A 20,031-nucleotide genomic window follows, 5' to 3' on the forward strand; every position below is an offset into this window, starting at 1 on the left:
ATCGTGGGAATCGCGCTCAAGCAACGATGATTCACTCGTGCTTCTCTATCTGACTCTCCCGACTGATAATGGCTGGACTTTGGATGAAGGAGATGGAGGGGGTAATTTCAGATATCATCTCTCTCACTTTGTCTTTATGTCTTGTTGTTGTCGAGCTCACCGGACGCGGACGTATTGCGAGGAGTCAATTCAAGCACTTACCTTGAGTTGTTTTGAGGGGACAACAGCTGCTCGGGCAGCGGAGGGAGGTTCAATCCGCTCGGAACAGCATGACTAAGGCCTTCCGCACTGGGCGGAGGTGGGGGTGGCAGTGGCAAGTCCTGGATGCTAGGTGGGCTTGGCATCCGGGGTAGCGGGGAGGGTGGAGGTGGAGGCGTGGGGCTTCGAGCCTTGGCCCCACTCCGAGGAGAACCAGGTGGAGAAGGAAATTTGGGTTTCGAGTGGCGGATTGAAGATGACCGGGAATAAGATATCGGGGTGGTCACTCGAGACGAGCCTGAGCTCGATGAATGGGAGGGCGTGTGACCTCGTGGAGGTGTGGTTGGTGGAGGGGTGTTGTCTCGGCTACTCGAGGATCGGAGATGGGGTTTCTTGGGGGGACGCTCTGGTGGTGATGGATGGAGTTCCATTCTTCGAATCCTGTCCCTCTCTGACTCTTGCCGTTGCCGCCACACCTCCAGGGTCCCGCTGATCGTTGGTGGTGTAATTTCCCTCTTTTCCTCTAGGGTGGCTCCATTTCGATAAGCCTGGGCCTTCTCCTGAAGGTAGACTGGTCGAGCACTGCAACATTAAACGAACGAGAGAGACGTTTAGGAGATCGTTCCCCAAAGATTACACAAAGAGAAGGCCCGCAAAAACCCGAGTTAAGCTCAGGTCAGTGGCCCTCCAATTTGAAGAGGTGCCTTCGGAATTGGGCCTAAATTGATGGGAAAGGTGAGGAGGACTACTGTCGCCTTTGAGTGAGAGAGGGTCGCTCTTATCACTTGACGGACTGATTATAGCCCTTCAACTGGTTTTTAATGCGATAAACGAAATCTCTGAGCAAACAACCCACCATGTATCATCATCAACATGGCTTCTCAAAGCTTAATGATTTGCACACTTAATGGAAACACATTCCACAACCTTCCCCAAGTCCTCTCTCTACGGAAATATTAAGAGAGCCATTACCAAGCAGCCAAAGAAGTGGAAAATGATCGAATTTAATGTTTTTTGTCGTCAGCAAAAAAACCCGATCTCGATATTACGGCGTCTAACCCTCATCCCAAGACTTTTTCAGTCTGGCCCACCATTCCCTTAGCAACCCTTTATATGCATTAAAGTCTAATTCTCGCCGAGAAAATGATACTGCAGTTGCCAACTGGTGCTGTTGGGTGGATCCGAGCAACCCCAGAGGACTTGTTTTTGCAGCCGTGAATTTTTACAACTCTTCAATGAGATAAAGAATACCCCTTTACAACAGCTCAATTGCTGTTCCACAGCGTCTGACATCTGACACCTTCTGTGACGTTATGCTACTCTCCCTCTCTCCGTCCAGATCTTTGAACAGAGAAGCACACAATGGTTGAACTTTAGGCAGCTGTAACAACTCTTAGAGACCTCAAGCCGTACAATACAGATATGAAACGACAGATTAAGATAAGAGCACCCTAACCAGACATCCCCATTGCGTTTTGGACTGGTGAGGTCAAAAAAAGGTTTCTAGCTCATACATCACAAATAAGAGAAGCTGGGCCTTTCACAGGAGATCTTAATTAATCAAGATATTAGGGCTGAGACAGCCAAGTGGTTTGATCTGGATTGTATCGAGAGAGAACATTGGGCAGGGCTCGTCAATTCCTTATCTTTCTTGAAAGGAGGACAGGTTACGTCGGATTCAACTTGTGGTTTCATCGTGAGGCGTGTAGATCTCAATTGGAGACTAGCGACATTTAAATGGTCTCCCGAAGAAGGTGTTTTTTTCACAAGCTGCTCGAGGTCGGACAGTTTTGTATTTTTCAAAGTTTTTCTCGGGATCAAGATTTAAAGTGAGTGGATTCTCGAGCCATTTATAAACGAGTCATGCCACATCATGACGGGCTGTGTGACAACATTTTATCGGAGGGTTGATCTAATTCTAGATTGAAACGCCATACATGACCGTAGCATATACAAATCTTGGCCATGTCCGGATGCAAATGGTGCATGCTTTATGGGACGGTAGCAGTGCCCACCTATGAGGGTTGGTTGGCCTACTAAGTGGTACGGTATACTCTCATGGACTTGGGACTTGAAATGAAGGGTTAGGGATTTTTTGCCGCTCACAATTGTGCGGCTATCAGAACGTTGTCGCTCTTAAACCCCCCGTTCCTTGTTCATCCCCGTAATTTACCCCATTTATAAAATTATACCAAAAACGTCTTGGGGGGTTCTCTTTTCGTACGGCGTCCACCTGGCTCATGCCACCGAAATATGAATAAAAAATTCAAGGGAGGAAAAATCTTGCACATCGGGCACTCTCTTACTCTTTTGACCACTAATCTTGAGATCACGAACCTCAAAACGAAACAACTATTCTCTCAGGCTAGTGGACCCAACTTCTAGCTTCTGATTTACGACCTTCGTTCAAAGCTTCACGAATTGAAAGAGCTTAGCCTAGAATAGTTGTCCAACATACTTAACACCTTCCATCTCAACAGGGTTGGAGAACATTGACAAATGGCAAGCAATTCGGAGCAAGGATCGAAGAGACGGGCTTGAACCGTTCCAGTTAGATTGTTTCCTCGGTCTAGATCTCCTTTCAAATTGGTGGAAGTGAGCTCATAAGATATTGTTCAAAAATCATAAAAGATCCCCTGCGGCCATCGAGAGTACCCCATTTCGAGAAACAAGTTCCCATTTCATAAGATACTCTTCTCATCAAGCCATGTTTTTGCCCTTTGTGAAGCCACACCAAGAGAATCCAGGAGGGGAAGCCAGAACAGAAGTCAGGGTAGGTAGGTACCACTTCAGACCGAAATCAGCTCATTTTCTTTGTTCACTCTTGGTCATGTCTTCCATTGGCAAAACTGCCATTCAACCAAAAGCCTGAGCTCCCCCCCTCCTCTCTTCAAAACTACCATCAGCTTCTCTCGTTTATCTATCCATAACGAATGTGGTAAGGCCCATCCCATTTCATGTGAGGAGGTTTTTGTCTCATTCATATCGAAGATTTTTTGGAGGAAGTGCGTTACTTGTTGAACCAAGACCGAAAGCACAACCTTCTCGGCAGACTTTTGTGGCAAGTGTGGGAAAATTCAGCGGGGCCTGATTTTTTTGCCTTGAACATCACTCAAGATTCGGTGGTTGGTGGTTAGCCATCGCCTGACGCTTCCATTGAGCCAAAATGAAATGAGTACCTTGATTCTAGTCATGATATCTGAGGAAGGCTCACTGAATACTCAGACAATAAAATGGGTACAACCCCGTCCGTAGGTGAGGCTAAGATGCTTGAATAAAAACCAGGGCTAGCTAGCTAGCGCACCTGCCATGCATGTCAGGTGATTTTTGGGCGCAAAAAATTTCGACTTCTTGGCCCTCAATGCAGTCACAAAGGGCAGAGAGACCAGGCCCTAATTAAGAGTAAAGTTCGTTTTTTGCGCATCACTCAAATTCGTTTATGACTAATGAGCACCATGAACAATCAGTGAAGATAACAAAAATGCTTCTCTTGACTAGGAGTTACTTCACGTAAAGATGAATGTAGCGTTGTTTCCAGAATCAGGGTGACCCGATTTCGCTATCTGAACAACTGAATACCGAAACTGAGCTTCGACGAGTTAAACACGTTTCATTCGCACTCACAGCCATAAATCAAAAGTTGTAAGAAAATCGTAATTTGAGAACTCCGAGGGAGGTGGTCTGATAGAAGGTGATAACGAAATGGCAAAAGATTGAGAAGTCGCCGTTGAGTTGTAGGGCTACCTTGCCAATTCGTTATTTTAACTGCTCTTTTCAAAGATGGAAGACTTTCGCAGAATCATTTTCTCCCCTACCTCCTCCTCCTCCTCGTCAGACACTTGGGCAATGTAATTACATGTTATTACATCGTCATATTTGTTGTGGCTGTTCACTGGTTTTTGAGCGTGTCCAAATGGATCGTCGAGAGATGCCTTCGAGTCTTATTACTTTCAAGAACGTGGATGGAATAGAGTTAAGAAGGTTTTCTGATCATGTGGGTGATTTGACAGATTTTCTGAGGCGAAGATTTTGGGTGAAAAATAAATTATCTTCTGGTTGCTCCTGCTCGCATCTGAGGAATTGATGGGATAATGAGTACCTCTGTTCCATATCATCATCACTCCATCCATGTGATGGTTTTCAAACAGATCAAACAAGGAGGGCAGAGAAATCTCCAAATTGTACCCAAGCCAGCCCCAATCCATGGGCAAGGCATTTCGAGAAGAGCGAGGCCCTCGAGGTTCTTGTAAGCGATATCTGGGATCATGGGTTTCAGAATTTTGAGCTCAGTTTGACAAGTAGGGATGAAAATCGAGTAACGGACGATAACAAAACTACAAAGAAGATATGATGCGGATACCGAAATGACGAATTTCCGGCTCTCAAGTCCTTGGTGTGGGTTGGACAAAGCACTAATCATCTGTATAATGAATAAGACCAACAACGTCCATCACAGACTCCAAACCAACAAACATAACACGGCATAACGGTTAACATGGAGCACGACAAGCCAACCAACATTGGAAGTGAGGAACAAACGGAACAAACGCCATTACCACTTACCGGCTCATCATCATTCTACTTCGGAACCTCTCCAATAACATATCGGGATTCAGATTATGTCTCATTTCTTGTGAGTAAAACATTGGATGAAAAATGTATTTGACACATGGATATTGGGTCAAACACCTTGGGCGTGGTGGTATATCACGCCATCAGTGTAAATGGACACTATCACACGGACACTTCTACTTCACCCCAAAGAATCCACTGAACGACTGAGTGGTCACTTTGCTTGGAGTCTGCAGTCACCCTTCATATTTTACAGAAATTCCATTGAGCCTCAGTCTGGTCGAAAATCTCGAATTTCGCTGGATTCTGACACGATTGTGGAGTGGCCGCTATTGATCATTGGAATATTGGAAATTTGCGCCCTGGCATTGGTCAAGAGCCATCTAGCAACACGGACAAAACCGGGCAAGTTCGTCCCGGCTTGATTAGAACCCTTGGACTCGCCGTCGACATCAGGGCTTAAATGGAATGATTCTTGGATTCCTCGACGCAACATCACAATTTCCTTGGAAAACGGTTCTTACTTGGACAAGACCATTTGAACAGCCCCCGGGTGCAACATAATAATCAAACATCAGCTGAAGGGCCATTTCTCAATTTATTTCAAGGACGTGTCGTAAGGGGCTCATGCCATCCAAGACTATGGGTCGAGAGATCTACTCTAACGCAATCGACGATTTGGTGAAATATCTAGTACTTGCGCAAAGGTTGGGGTTAATTATGGTGGGGAAGGTAAGCTTCTCGTAGCCTGAGGATGCCGTCGTCGTCGCTTGTTGAAATATTCATCACTTCAACTGCTGCTTCCATCTGTACCTGGAGAATTTGAGAGGGAGCTGGTTGCCGACTGACCATTCTTTTCAGAGGATTGAACTCGAGAAAAAGTGTCATCCCTTACAAGAACGACATCGCCACTCCCCCAGACTCGCCTCTCTGCCTCCATAATCCGATGGAGTCCTCCCTAGCAATTAGCATACTTCACTGAAATGTGCATTTTAACATATTGAACACATTTGGCAGTTGGTCGAGGAATGGGTCAACGAGGTCCTCTCATATGGGGCACCGTTAAAGTCAAGACGAGGTGTGCCCTGAGGGTCTCTTGTGCTTGGAAATTCAGATGGCTAGGTCTCCACAAATCCCACACGATGTTAGCAACACGAAATCAACCCGCTCACTCAGATGCGATTAATGTCCAACCAAGCGAAGAAAATCTCTGATCGCTCTGATATTTGGAGTCATTCCTTTGAAGAATGTTTTACATCAAGTTGAGATTCTTTTCAGAATTTCAATGGCCAAAGGATTAGGGAAAATTGACCGAGAAAATGGTCGATTGTCAAGAAAATGCTTCTTTCTTGGTTGGGAGAGAGCTCCTCACGCCCACGCCTTTCTTTGAACAAGATCTTCGGGAGTCGTGTTATTGTGATGTCACATCAAATCGTTCATTGTCACAGCAATCTCTCGAAGGAAACCAAATCAATGGAGAGTTTAGGACGCCTAATTTCACTCAAGTTCTGACCGAAGACGTTGAAAACGTGCTTGGAACGACTTGATCAGGTATTAGAAATGAATAGGCCATGGTACCGTTGAATTCCTCCAATATATGAGGAAGTCATTGGTCCCAAACGTACCTCGAAGCCAGCCTTTTTCTGCTGATGAAGAGAGAGTCTAATCTAGACAGAGCGACTAATTTGGAGATCTCAATTTTTACCTCATAAATCTCCATGCGAACAGCTTTAAAGGTCTCTCATTCCAATTTTGGTTAATGGAATGTTGCCTCAAATTGACTTGGAGAGCTGATCCTACCGAATTTGCGGCCAAAGGAGCCAAATTTTTATCCATGGGGATGGGATCTCATTTCCTCTACGACTTATCTTGCACAGATGTTGTCGGCTCCAAAGACACATTCGGTTAAATGACTCTATAGCTTCCACCTGACTTGGTCGGATTCTAGAGTACCGTAATTGGATTGGCTGCTGGCAAGGTGGGTATTACATAGGTTTTAGAACGATCATTTTGAATGGCGGTACAATTCAATTTGTTGATTGGGGTCGCCTTTCTGTCCTTGAGTGGGCAAGAGAGTCCCAAATAAAACGATCAACTCTTTCAGGTTGACGACAGACGTTGTAAAAACATAGACCACCCTCAAAGCTGAGGGACAGGGCATTCCTGACCCGAACGATCCGTTTCTTGCCCGTCCATCCAAGTTTAGTCTCTGATCATGAAATTGGACACGAAGAGAGCGAAATAGTTACGATGGCGGTTGGGTTAACTCTCCTACCCAAGTAGAGGACAGCACAGATTGAAAACTCGGAACAGATTACCGCGAGTACGTGGAGAGGCCATCCATCACGAATGGTATTTCCAGAATCAATGAGTCAGCTTGGGAGAAACTTTGAAAAATGTCGGCTGCTGTCAAAAGTGCTCAATTACGAGGACTGGGTGAATATCTCAAAAACTAAGAGACTATTCTCAAGACCTCTTCAACCTGATTTTCAGACCGATTAGTCCTCATCCAGATGTTTATCATCTTTAGAAAGTGCTCCTTTAGGGAGACTGGTCGATGATTGAATATCTAATTGCTTGCTTGGACACAAATTCTAAAACAATAGGAACCCCGTGGCTTGGAATCTGATAATTTGGTTATCGACTCTGCAGAGAAAATATGCTATAATCTTCGGACCCCATATTGTTCTCCAACAGACATTAGTAGAATTTGTAATGATCATCACCACTGCGACCGCAGCCACCACGAAAAGTCGTGAATTCAACAACAAATGTGATAAAAATCTGGTTGTTTTTGTTCAACAACTCGGCAAGTGGTTCTCCAAATATAAACCCAGACAGATTTTTTCGCCGCTTGCCCCCCTCCCAAGGCAAAATTGTGATGCAAAAAAAGGCTCTTAGGTCAAAGCTTGGGCGGCGGTTCAATGATATCGTGCCTTAAACATCTGCCGAAGTTCACCATCTCCGGTGATGAACCGATGATAGAGTGATAGAGCTGGAATTTCTTGGCAAGAACCAGAAGGGACCTCATGAGAACTGGAGTTTCCGTGAAAAGATCATTGTGTGCATGTGAAGTAGGTTGTGGTGAGGTATCTCCGAATTCTACACCAACACGACAACCTAACCGAAATCGTCCACATGCAAAGAAAGAACGTCTTCAATTTGATCAAGACCAAAAATTGAAAATTGACCGTGACCGACCATGTTCAGTGGGTTGAAAACATCTAATGTGACTGAGCTCTAAGATTCCAAACTACTTTCTTTGAACTACTTCACTTTCTTGAACAAAGCCAGTCGATTTCAGGGCATGGATATCAGTCTAAAAGACCTTTAGAATAAACATCCTCTCTGCGATTGGGGGCTATTAACAGGTCTGCCCGTGAACAAAAAAGTCCCTTGTACGACCGGGGAGAGGTGTTAATTAGCTTGATGGCACTTCAGTGGCGAAAATGGCTTCATCCAAGGGAGAGCTCACTTACCTGTCTTTATATCGGAGCCCGAATGGCGCTGAAGGCCGATTGGGAGAGTCCACACTATTGTTATTGCCATGAGTGAGAGGAGCCATGGCAGTCAGGTGCTTAATCATGGGCATTTTGGAGACACTTTTCACCATTCACGCTGAGGAACTCCAGGTTCGACAACGACAGTAATGGCATGATATGAATGATTATGGTCTTGTCTGGGAAAGGAGTCCAGATTTCTACGGAAGTAGGGCTCTAAACCTACTCGCACGAACAGCACTTCCTGGAGGAGCAATTTTCGTATTGTGGCTCTTGGCTGCGTTTAATGAAGATAATGCGTGCTTTCGCCCGCTCCTCAAAAGAGGCCCAATCAGTTCGAATTCATTTTTTTACCACAACCTGAAAACACCTGAATGCATTTGCTTGATTTGCTTGTGTGATGATTGACGAAGCGGTCGACTTTGGCTGGAGCCAATTCACGCTTTGTTTACTCGTTTGAGGTGATATCCAACGGCGAGCAAAGTAAAGTCCACAGGAGGAGCGCTTGTTGTTATTGACCGGGTAAAATATCGCTAAACCGAACGAAAATTCCACACCATTCACACCCTTGTCGGATCCCCACTGTGCTAAATCAACATATTTCACCCAAGGGTGTTGTAGCGATTGCCTAAATAACTCGTTAATAGTCGCTCACTTCACTTCGTCGCCAACTTGTTTAAGTAGGTGAGTTTCCTCAATCTCGTGGGATGGTGAGGTGTTCTCCCTCGGCGTCCTTGTCACACTCTGACAAGACCAACAGCAACATCACCAATATGGATGATATGGACACAGGCTTCTTCTCTCCAATGAGCGTGCCCTCCTTACAACAAGCCCTATTCTGCTACTAATCGTACATACGGGTGGAAGACGAGCGGATCCGAAGCACATGTCTCATACAACATGGTCTTTGCCAGGCGGATACGATCCCCAGAAACCACCACGGCTACTTCTAATACGATCGCCAACGCCACCGTCATCACCACTTCGCCTTCAAGCTCCAAGCTTCACCAAGACCAGGTTTTGGATTGTGGACGGTGCGGACGGTGTGGACTGGAGTCGCTTTGTCTTGTGCTGCGGATATTCTCCACATGGAAGGTAGCAAGTAAGCGGGTGAGCGAGCTCTCAATCCTTAGCCGGCTTTTTTGCACCTGCCTGTCTCTCCTTCGATATCTATCGCTCACCATGTATGAACCTATGGCTCTCCTGGAGAAGTACTGTCCATGATGTTTTCTCTAATATTAGGGACTGGACAAATGCGGCATCGGGAAGTGATGCTACCGACAGTGCATGTGCCATATTGGGGAGCTGCTAACCCAACCCAGCGCGTCAGATTTTGCATCACAAAGAGGATCGGCGAGGTGAAACAGTAGCCCTTGGAAAGGAGATTTTGAAAAGAAAAAAAGCGGACCCCAAAGCAAATCCATCATCAATAGTTTCATTCATGACAAAGAAGTCGAAATTGGCGGCCTCACCAGTTGTCAGCTATCGGCTTACGTGGACGGAGACTAGAGAGAGAACGTATTATTCTGTTCGGTTCATCGGGCACAGCTGGTCACTGTCTCACCGTCCAAAGCATCATCCCCCATCATCCCTATCCAGATGATTCTGATTTGTTCATGTTGGCAAAGCCTGTTAGGAGAGACCCAGCGAGAAGCATTGAGGTCTCCACGTTCAATAATCTCCTGAAGTGTCCACTTGTCAAAGAGATTTCATTTTACTAATTTGGATCTCCCGGCACTTTTTGTTTGTTACGCTGAATGGTCAAATTAGCGACAGTCTGCGTCCTGTTTATCTTGATTGAAGATCGGGACCCTTCAATCACATCTTCACATCAGTACAATTAGAGCAAAAACAGGATCGCTTTATGACCACCAATCAATCCATCCATCCAACCTTGGTCTCCATAAGTGGAATTGGTGTATTTATTTATGAGAGCACCTTCAGAAGCAAGCTGACATGAATGCATATATAATAGTGCCCAGATGATTGCCACTTTTTCTCCTTCGTCTTGTAAGGTTGAAATGTCAGGTCTCGAATTATGCATTGAAATCGACGTTCAAAAAATAATGACAATTTGGCCAAATCGCACCATCGCCTTGTAGTGAGTTCAAGTGCGAATTCAGAGAAGGCAAATGACTACTTACAAGCAACTCAAATCGCCATGTCAAATGGGAGGGGGGGGAGGGTCCCCTCTCCAAGTTGCCTCGAAAGGTTCAGCAGGACTTGGAAGTGGTTGAGCGTGCAAATGTCGGGATGTTATTGTACCTGACTTATCCCTCTCAAACTTCGACATGGCCTGTTGTGAAATAAGTACTGGTAGTGGTTGTTGTTAACGCTGTCTTCGTCGTTGTTTGATGATCAACTTGCTGCTTGCCTCTCTTTTCCAGAACAAATTCCTCCAGAATATGGACCACTTCGATAGCCCAAGGCCCAATTCTCACGTGTTTTCCTGCGCCCCAAAATCCATCCCGAGGTTTGGCTGCAGAGATCTTTACCCAAGTCCAGGGCTCATTGTGTTCTGCTTTGATAAGGGGTCAAGACGACTCGAGAAAGATATGGAAGCGAGCAACGTGCCCAATAAAACCTGGTGAGTCGTGCTTCGTTCATCATTACACCAGAATACTCGACGGTCGAGTCGGCGTACTACACCCTTGGTAGTGGTTCTCAATGGCTTTTGTGGCAGTAGCAATAGAAAAAGCGTGTTCTAGATCGACAAGGAAACTTCCCCCGAGTTCAACATCCAACAGACCCATAAGCTAATACTCACCAAATACATACGTACCAAGACGAGACACTTGAATCAGGCAAAAACTACTTGGTTCCCTTCTCTTTCCATCACCATCATCATTATGGTCGCCATCCAACGCACAACCGGATTTGGCAGGTGCGAGGGCCCCTTCGATACTTGGATAGGTAAAAGCAAATTCGGTTGATGGTTGGACGACACGATCCAAATTTAATCTGGCGAGAATGAACTTAGACCTCGATGTTTCGTGCTCGTTCTCCGACCTTTGATTTCCTTCAGTTCCCTTATTTGAACATTCACGATTACTTATCAAAAGAGCTTCATGAAGGTGCTTCGAAACTCAAACAAAGCACTTTGTGAGCTATGAATGATGCTTTGCCCGACATGAGGCTACTAATCTATACAGTAGTTGAGAAACTTGATTGGCTGTTTTTGTGGTCGGAGAGACGGCCAATCGGCCATCCTTCCACCTGTGGCCCGTAATTGATCGAGTCCCGTCATTAGCTTGGATGGTCCTGTGTTTCACAAATTTTGGACACACGCTCCATTACGGATGAATGTTGAATGCTGGATGTTGCGGGTAGGGTCCAAATTGGAAGGAATCAACTTTTTCTTTCAGGGGTCTAGCTAGTGAACTTGGTACAACGGTTACGCCGGCACACTTCGTCACTGCCACAATTGAATTTGTTATGGAAACTTCCACCGCTATCGGAGGAACAGGAAATGGGCCGAAAATAATCATGGGGAGCTTTGAAAGAGTTTTTAATGACCATGATGACAACCTTCCGACTAAAATTAGGGTCTATGGCCCCATGTTGTTGTGAGTCCCGAATTCATCTATAGGGATGGCAGATGACCAACGATCAAAGAACAAAGGTTCACTTCGATCAGACGTTGTATGCACATGATGTTGTCATAGACGTTGCCCGAATGAAACCCTTCGTGATGATAGTTTGGGAAGCGATTTGGCGCTCAACCTAGTAGAAAATGATAGGCTCCTCTGGCCATGGGATTGGCTATTGGTGGTTGACTTTGTGCTTTGGATATTAACCATGAGAGAAGATGATTTCTCCTCCGGTTGAAAAGACCTCGTTGTCTTGGAGGAGGATCGAATTTGAAATAGCCTATTGGAGCTTAATCAGAGGGAAGAGCATTTTGCCTGATTGACCCATGGTGGATTAATCATGTGTGATCATGTTTCGCCCGCAAGCAGTTTTCCCAAATTTCGTTCCCTTTATTTCAGCCTCAAGCAAAGAACTTTGCTTTCGTTTCGATTTCGATTATGTTTTTTGACTTTTGACTTTTACTAAGAAAGAAAAATCAAACAACGAATTGGGGTTTGGTCTAATTCTGGTTCCGTTCAAATCTCTTGTGTAGTTCAATCTGGATTCTTTCTCTAGTTTGTAAAGTTCAATTTCTCTCCGCGAGAGAGCAGAGCAATGCAGGTAGCGAATATGCGACGAGGTACGAAACGCCCTCTGACGGGATTCTACGAAATTTTACGATGCGTCCATCTAGCGTTGAAGCTATGAACCTTTGCCTTATTGACTGAAGGTTTTTGGAGTTGGTTTGATGTGACTAGCCCTCTAGTTTGATGGTTCCTCTTACCTGTCTGTGCTGTCTGACCCATTCTCCTCGGCTTCTAGGTTCGATATCACTTTTTCCAATTCTTCATCAATGTCGTCATCGTCATATTGGGCGAGTTCCTCCTCGTACTGCAAGCAAAGAAATTTTCATGAATGAAATGAAATGAAACCAAGATAGATATACCACGCACTCCGAGAAAATCGAATGAGTCGCTTTCAATGCTTCCAATCCATTAGGGCCTCATCTTCAACCTCAAGATGATCTTTAGTACTCAACGAGAGGTGGTAAACATCGATAAAAACACGCCGGGTTAATGGCCGCTAATCTCATAAAGCAAAGTCTACCGGACAGGCTGTATGACAAAAACCATAGGAATTTGGGCCTATCATTCGTCACTAGGCCTGCTAAGGTTGCGTTTGATATGAAGGCATCGTGTGCCTGGTTGAATCCGAGACTCCTGGAGTTATGTGCCCCGTCTCCCTGTCTCTCACTTCAAGTTCTAACCCGCCATGAAACGAGGTGTGAAAGTGTGACCAAAACAGTCAGCTCGCAACTATAATCTGTACTCAGTACTCCGAGATACCACATGAACTTGCACTTGGATCGGCCTTGAACGGGAATTCAATCCTGGCCAGGGTTGAGATTGTTTTGTCACGGCCGTGATGATGAGCATCAATCCGTGGCCATATTTGGGACGTGATAGCTTTTGAGTCCGGTTTGTCATCAGCTTTATAGAATGTGACCGCGAATATATGATGATGAATGGACGCTGAAACACCTTGTTTGTTGATCTCATGAAAGTCAAACACGAAAACCAACGAGGATACAAGGATTCAACAAGACATGAAAAAACATGGCCCCCAACTCTCTTCCGGGGTCTGATCCCTTCTTTTAGTTCTTTGAGTGTGTACCAATAATATTATCTCAAGGATTGGGTTCTTGTAAACCCACCTGATATCATCGTTCCTTTGATCTTTGATACGGACCGGTGACAAGACTCGGGAATGACTCTTGACTTGTTCAATTACGATTCTTCGGAATTCTTTTTGTTCTCGTGACGTCGGAAGTGGAGTAACTCATTGCGAAGGAAGGCAATGAATCAGAATGGAGGTCCGTTAAAAAAAAATGTTAACCATTGGCTTGGGTGTGTACCCACAATGTGTGTAGTGACAACAAGAGCCTCCTGCCAAATGGATTTAATGGAAGAATCTCATTGCAAAAACGTGATGCACTAAGTGATCTCTGGACGACTCATGACATGCCAAAACGGGGCCTCGAGGCTTATGAAAATGCGCCTGATGAGTCTCTCATGCCTACTCAACAAACCAGGAAGTGGGTGCGTAACTTCCAAACGAAACGTGCCCCGCATCTCCCCAATTTGTGGTCCTTCCAAAGTCTACCGAATGGCCTCTTCATTTCATGAAGGCTTTTTTTGTTTCGCTTTTTTCCAAGCCCTTGAAGGTTATTTAATGAAAACCGCCGAGCGGATCAAACTGGCTAGATATCTAATTAAGATCTGTCAAGGGCTTCTTCACACTTAGAAATTTGATCTCTTGATTAGATTCCTTCGCTCATTAACAGTTAAAATGATAAACTCGGGAATGATGTGCTCCTGAGGAAAGGTCTGCAAATATGATTCATGATCCAATGAACTGACCAGGTAGCCTTCTCCACTTTCATTCTCGACCTCCGTCCGTGAAGCCAACGTCTCCTTGAAAAGACCTTGTTAAGCTCCAGGGAAACCTGTTGAGAGGTGATAAACAATTGTTTTTTAAATATGAGCTCGTCGTCTCGAGTGGACCTATTCACGGGTTTATGACCAGAGTCTGGAACCAAGTACAAGGCAAGGTACTCATTGTGCAAGCTACCAATGGAGCCTCATCATTTCGGCGTTGCACTTCTTCAAGAGGATTGACCCCCAGCGAATGCTGCCACAAGCTTGGTAATTAAATCATTAAATCTAGGGCTTTTAGGGGATGGCGGGAGCTCTCTGACTGACTTGGAATCCTGAGGAGATATTCAACGCGTGGAGACGCCTTTGGAGGGGCCCAAACCGAATGGATAGATGTAGTGCGTAGATCTCAATGACGTGAATACGGAAACGAGATGATTATCTGTCTCTCCAGAAGGTGCCAAGACACTAACAATTAATACAACATCAAAGTTGGCTTGGCAGTGAATTGAAACCTTAGCCTCCAAAATGGTTCGTTCATCCCCGGTAGATCAGACTGCCAATTTATTGCTTTTCCATCAGTGATTTGAACGATGGAATAACTTTTCTTGGCCATAAATCTATCAGGTTTATGGCTCATCCGGATTATCTGTAAATCAGCAAATGTTGATTTTTCGAACAAAGCCAACTGAATAATGTGAAAAGACGTGTTTGAACGCGAGTAGATCAACAGGCTTCGACCACAAACCCTCCACTTGGAAGTTCATTGTTCGGGTTAAAAGTGGAGGGAAAAGTGTTAGTGAACAATTGGAGGGGGTAGGTCCTGTAGATAAGGTTCATCAGGATTCTGATGGATTGGGTCAATCCTCTTGGGGTCTATCCTTTGTGCGGAGATGAGAAAATAAATGTGATTGCGTGACTTCGACAAAGGTCGAAAAACGGCCCTTTTCAAACAATACTCGAATTTAAATTGCACCATGACTACTTCTATCCCTCATTCAACCATTGGAGAGGAGAGGGTGAATGAGAATGACTCTTTTTCTCTCTTTCTTTTTCTTGCTTCCAAGCTTTTCTTCATCGAGTCTTGCGTCTTGCGTCTTGTTGTAATTGGTTTTCTTCCCCCCAGTTTCAATTACGCACGTCCTTTGAAAAAAACGGACACCGTGAAATTTGCCTTCTTGGTATTCTATGCTTTTGTCAATAAAAGTCAGCCCAAAGGGCATGAAGCATAGACCACGGAAGCCACCCAGGGATGGCTCGCACTTCCGAATATATTCAAATCGAATTTCCAATTCCGTTCAAGCCCAGATAAGTATCTGCCTTTTTTGGCTTATAAAGATTACATTTTCTAGCATTCTGAGCACTTTCAGAAGATAAGGTGTTGTTGAACAGGTTTCGTGAGCAAGTCCAACTTTCACTGCGAGCGTTTCCAACCGGGTATCTCTTTTCAATTCAGCTTCTAAGGTTTGGTGACGATTGAGAATGGTCATTCCGGCAGATTGCAACCACTCCTGAGTCAATGCCAAGTTGAAACGGAGAGTCATTTTTTATGAGCTGGGCTCTAACGAAAATTCATTGCACCAATCGTTCGAATCTTAAAAAACACCCTAAGGGGATTCATTATGCCAATGAAGACTAGAATTGGCCCTCATTATAAGCTTCGTTGTCCTTAGGTCTGGATAAATTCCTCGAGAACAATAATTGAAATGGAGCCAATAAATAATGCCCATATATTACAAAATGGATGGAGAGAGATCCTGAAGATAGGCCCCAGGACATTGGCTAATCAGGGTCACGAAGGCACCAAACATATCGAGAATCATTTGCACACAACTCCCGGCTGGTTAAGATTACGACTTTCCATCGATTGAACAAAGAGCGATGACAGTACGATATGAGAGGCACTTTCTCGACTCCTTGGAATTCATCTCACATCTCTGAAAGTGCGAATCCATATCCGGGCATGTTCACCAATGATAATTATGTGCTAAGTGCAAAATATGTGGCCTGAAAGGTGTGCAAAATTTCCCCCATTCGCTAGCTCAATGCATCATTATCGGGTCCTTCTTCATTGCTTGCACTCCTCGCCATTCGTACGTACGAACATGTAGGCAACTTTCTCCAAAGAGGTTCATTCAATGGGCGATGTCCCAGGCATGCAGACCTGTCCCTAGATGGAGGTATTACTGAATGTTCTGTAGAGTACGCTAGATCGACGGGGCCATGAAATATTGGTCTAGCAATCAGGAGTCTTTCTTCTCATCTCTTCAAAAAGTTTTGGGATTCATTGCTGATATTTGGGAAAGGAAATTCTTCAGGTTGGGCCATGGCAAGGTCAATGGTTTTCATCTTTGGTTGCGAGCCATTGACACCCTATGAACGTTTCATCAAGACATGACCTTTTCAGAGACCCTCAATGAACTTTGGAGGAAAACTTGCGCAAATTAGACTTAAGAATCGAAATAAAGAGTGATCAGTTTTTGGAAGAAAAAAATCATCTGTCCTTCGAATACAGTTTTATCTCAGACGAGGCACGATTTGTAGCCGTTTGGAATTCAAATTCATTACTCTGAGTTTGTTCCAGGACTCAGGTCTAGTTTGACTGAAGACATCTGTCATGGTGCTTGAAATTATTTTTCAAGGCCCTGATGAGGATATTAATTTCATTCCATTTCGGCCCCTTTTTTTGCTTCACTTTCTTCCTTCCTGAAGAGAAAGAGAGAGAGGGACCGCTCGGCGACATTTGGAGATGAAAATCTTGGCAATTGGCACGATTTTTTGCTTAGTTTTCAAATCACGATGTGCCGGGGTCAGTCCCAGATGCATTTCGAATGAGAAGCTGAAGCATCAAATTCTCATAGCCAATCCTTGGGTGAAGAAAAAAGACTCGTGCTTGATTTACTGATTCTGCATGGCTGAGAGTTCTGACCTTGCTTTTGATTGAAATCTGCCATTTATCTTGCAATGTGGATCTAATTGAAGCAAAGATTAATCACTCACTACAAATGAATATTAGATGCAATTAAAACCACTTAATTCACAGTTTGTGGTGGCATCATATTTTCATAAGATTCACATTCACAGATGCATTTGAAATGATAATTTATGATTTATGTCATAGCTGCGTCTCTCAGGCATGTTAAAACAGCCATGGATATTTTGAAATATCAGACAGGTAATCAAATTGTTAACGTATGCCAAGCATCTCCAAGGGATGAGTTCCTTTTACAGAAATGCGTTTGTGATGTTTCATGCCTACGAACGATTTTGGTTTTCGAATTACTTTCTCTCTCTCTCTCTTTGGCGTTTTAAATTCGAACCTTTCAGTGTGTACATACTGATGCTTCTAAGCCAATTCACTCCGCTCGTTTTCTCATTAGATTAGCGAAGATTAACATAAATCAGATTTGCGAATATTCTCCCTGACAGGCCTTTCGTGTCTGAGGCCAGCATAACACTAAACATACCAGTGCACATGACTAGTCGAAAATATCGTCTGACTTTTATTGAAGTCTAAACCAATCCAATTTTTCCTAAATCAAAAACGAGAGCACAAGACTTAGGTCCTCTGGATGAGCTAGTGATGGATTGTTCGAGACAAATTATGCTCGGTGATTTCCAAGTAACAAGGTATTTAAGGAAGTGTTTCCTTCCGACCATCAAACGCCCGAACCAGACACGCTAATCTCCCATTAATCCGTGGGATCGAACCGATAAATGGACCCCATTCGTCAAAGAGAAAACCCAGGATCCCTCGGTCTCGTTCCAAACTTCCAACCCGGATGTGCAAGCGAGCGGTAAGTACATTTTCGTTCATTGTCGCTTGAGGCGCGAACGAACGGATAGGAACGGAAAGGGGATGATTTGAATGAAGCTCCTTGGAGTACTCCCTACATACAGTGAGTCCGAAAATCTGACACGCTATTCAAGCCTGATCGAGGTTAGGGATATTTTGCAGCACCCTTGATCCTGGAGGAATTGGTCAGGTCAGGGTGGTGGAGTGCATAAATCACCGATGAACGAGTTGCTGTACGGTGAAATTGGATACACATTCAAAGTAGAAAGAGCCTTGTTGAGACATCATCTCACCTTTTGTGATGTCGCTTGAAAAACGAGAGGGGAAAGAAATGCAGTTGGGCAAGAAATCTTCCCCATTCTGGACAGCTTTATGAGAGCTGTCAAGAGATGCAACAATTTCTGTCACATTGCCGAGCTATCATTACAAGGGTCAGGAATGTGACAACCCGAACTGGTTCATCCGAGACATCACGTGGGTTTTCACCCAAAATATTTGACTCTCGAGAGATTCTTCTGTTTTCTTTTTTTTCGACTCCAAAACACACTTCCTCGTATAAAAAAAAAGGTTGCTTATTGTTGTTACAACAACAGCAGCAACTGCCATGTTCGTCAAGTTTCTCAGAATCTGAGGGTGTGGGAGTTTGAAAACAGTTTAATGGGAGAAACCTTCCAAGGAATCGGAGTGACTACGTGAAACAACAACGGAAATTCACATCAACAAATTCGAGCCAAACTTCGTTCTGGCTCTCAAGTGATGATGATCCTACTATCAACCAATCAAACGCTTTCACAAACAGAGCGGAAGTGCGAGTTTGAAAGTGTGACCATTTCCAGAGAATACTTTTATTGCTTGCCTCTTAATTTAGTGGGAAAGCACGTTTGTTGTTCCACTTGCAGGTACACTCTAAATACTCTCAAAAGTGGTTCTTGTTTGATACCATTGTTCTTTGTGTTTGATTAATCATTCTCAACTCAGTGACTCGGACTCATTTTTCACCTTCGATGATGTGTCCACCATATGAGTTGTACCGATCATTTGGAATGTGTCAATTCGAAGCATCTCTTTGTTTGTGAAGTTTCTAATCCCACTATCAGAGTGCTACTCCAAATAGATTCCCATCAATTTTTGAATACCCATTGACAATCGTCATGTTTGCTCTGCTCATGTTCAATTCATGTTCACAAGATCGTAGAATGCGAGATGCAAGATAGATGTGTATGCAAAAAACCTACAATACCTCCATTAATCAGTTCCATTTTGGGAATATGTACGCAAGTAAGTGTAGTTCTCCAACCTAAGTGAGAGTTGTCCGTATCTGTGAGTTCGTTTTTCCCGCTCTTTCTGGTTCACTAAGTCAAGAATGTGCTTGAGTTTGATGTTAATGAAGGCTGAAGTCTCGAGAGTGGAACGGACTAAAAAACAATGGGTTCCTCATGAGCATGATGGTATTTTCTCAGGACAATTCGACCGTGGGGCACGCTCGACATACTTCATCCTCCAACCATTTCACCCGGTCCGTAAGGTACGTTGTACATGTCTCTTTATATGTAAATTGGGTCGGGAGTTTTTACTTTCCAAAACCGTTCGAGCCTTTTGAGTTATGTTTGCTTTATTAACCCTGGCATCCAATTAAGATTTCCCGGAGATCCGGACCCTGCTTGTCCGTATTGGAGTTTACTCAAGGAGTAGGGATGGATCGAAAACCGATACTCGGGCTTCAACTGGGTCGTTCTTCAGTAACCAAATCAATAGTTGGAAGAATCAGTCGATTAACATGGATTCAGCAACAATTTGAATAGAGTACAATAAAAGAAGAACAAAGGTATCTGAATTCTCTAGAAACAGGCGTGATGTAAAACTAAACTCATTTCATGCATACTAAATTCTACGAGCCACATGTTATCGTCACAAATATGGAGACTATAGAGCAACTGTTCCCCTCGCAAAGCACGGACAA

General features: G+C 44.3%; 2 protein-coding genes and 1 long non-coding RNA gene across 9 annotated transcripts in view; 2 read left to right on the plus strand and 1 right to left on the minus strand.

Moving 5' to 3' along the window:
- Positions 1-20,031, minus strand: part of LOC131878214 (NHS-like protein 1) — a 102,236-nt gene that overhangs the window by 12,074 nt on the left and 70,131 nt on the right. For all 3 annotated transcript variants that reach the window (XM_059224133.1, XM_059224134.1, XM_059224135.1), the window contains 2 exons: positions 12,625-12,731; positions 202-780 (listed from right to left, as the gene is read on the minus strand). In XM_059224133.1, the coding sequence (XP_059080116.1) occupies positions 202-780; positions 12,625-12,731 (686 nt within the window). The remainder of the gene's footprint in view (positions 1-201; positions 781-12,624; positions 12,732-20,031) is intronic.
- On the plus strand, positions 6,048-7,222 carry LOC131878225 (uncharacterized). The gene is made up of 2 exons (XR_009372987.1): positions 6,048-6,748; positions 6,875-7,222. It is a non-coding gene; the product is annotated as an uncharacterized LOC131878225 (long non-coding RNA).
- The window catches only part of LOC131878219 (uncharacterized), a 29,185-nt gene continuing 17,834 nt past the window's right edge, over positions 8,681-20,031 (plus strand). The window contains exons 1-4 of one of the 5 annotated variants that reach the window (XR_009372978.1): positions 8,681-9,372; positions 9,513-10,586; positions 10,658-10,857; positions 12,663-15,372. Coding sequence is in view for 1 of the 5 variants with exons in the window: in XM_059224141.1 (XP_059080124.1) it covers positions 9,171-9,380; positions 10,658-10,857 (410 nt within the window). In the remaining 4 variants the exon portion in view is untranslated. Of the gene's footprint in view, positions 10,587-10,657; positions 10,858-12,662; positions 15,677-20,031 lie in introns of those variants that run through there. The other 4 variants (XR_009372977.1, XR_009372976.1, XR_009372979.1 and 1 more) reach the window with 4 other exon arrangements.

Source organism: Tigriopus californicus, chromosome 3 (assembly GCF_007210705.1).
Source record: "Tigriopus californicus strain San Diego chromosome 3, Tcal_SD_v2.1, whole genome shotgun sequence".
NCBI lineage: Eukaryota > Metazoa > Arthropoda > Copepoda > Harpacticoida > Harpacticidae > Tigriopus > Tigriopus californicus.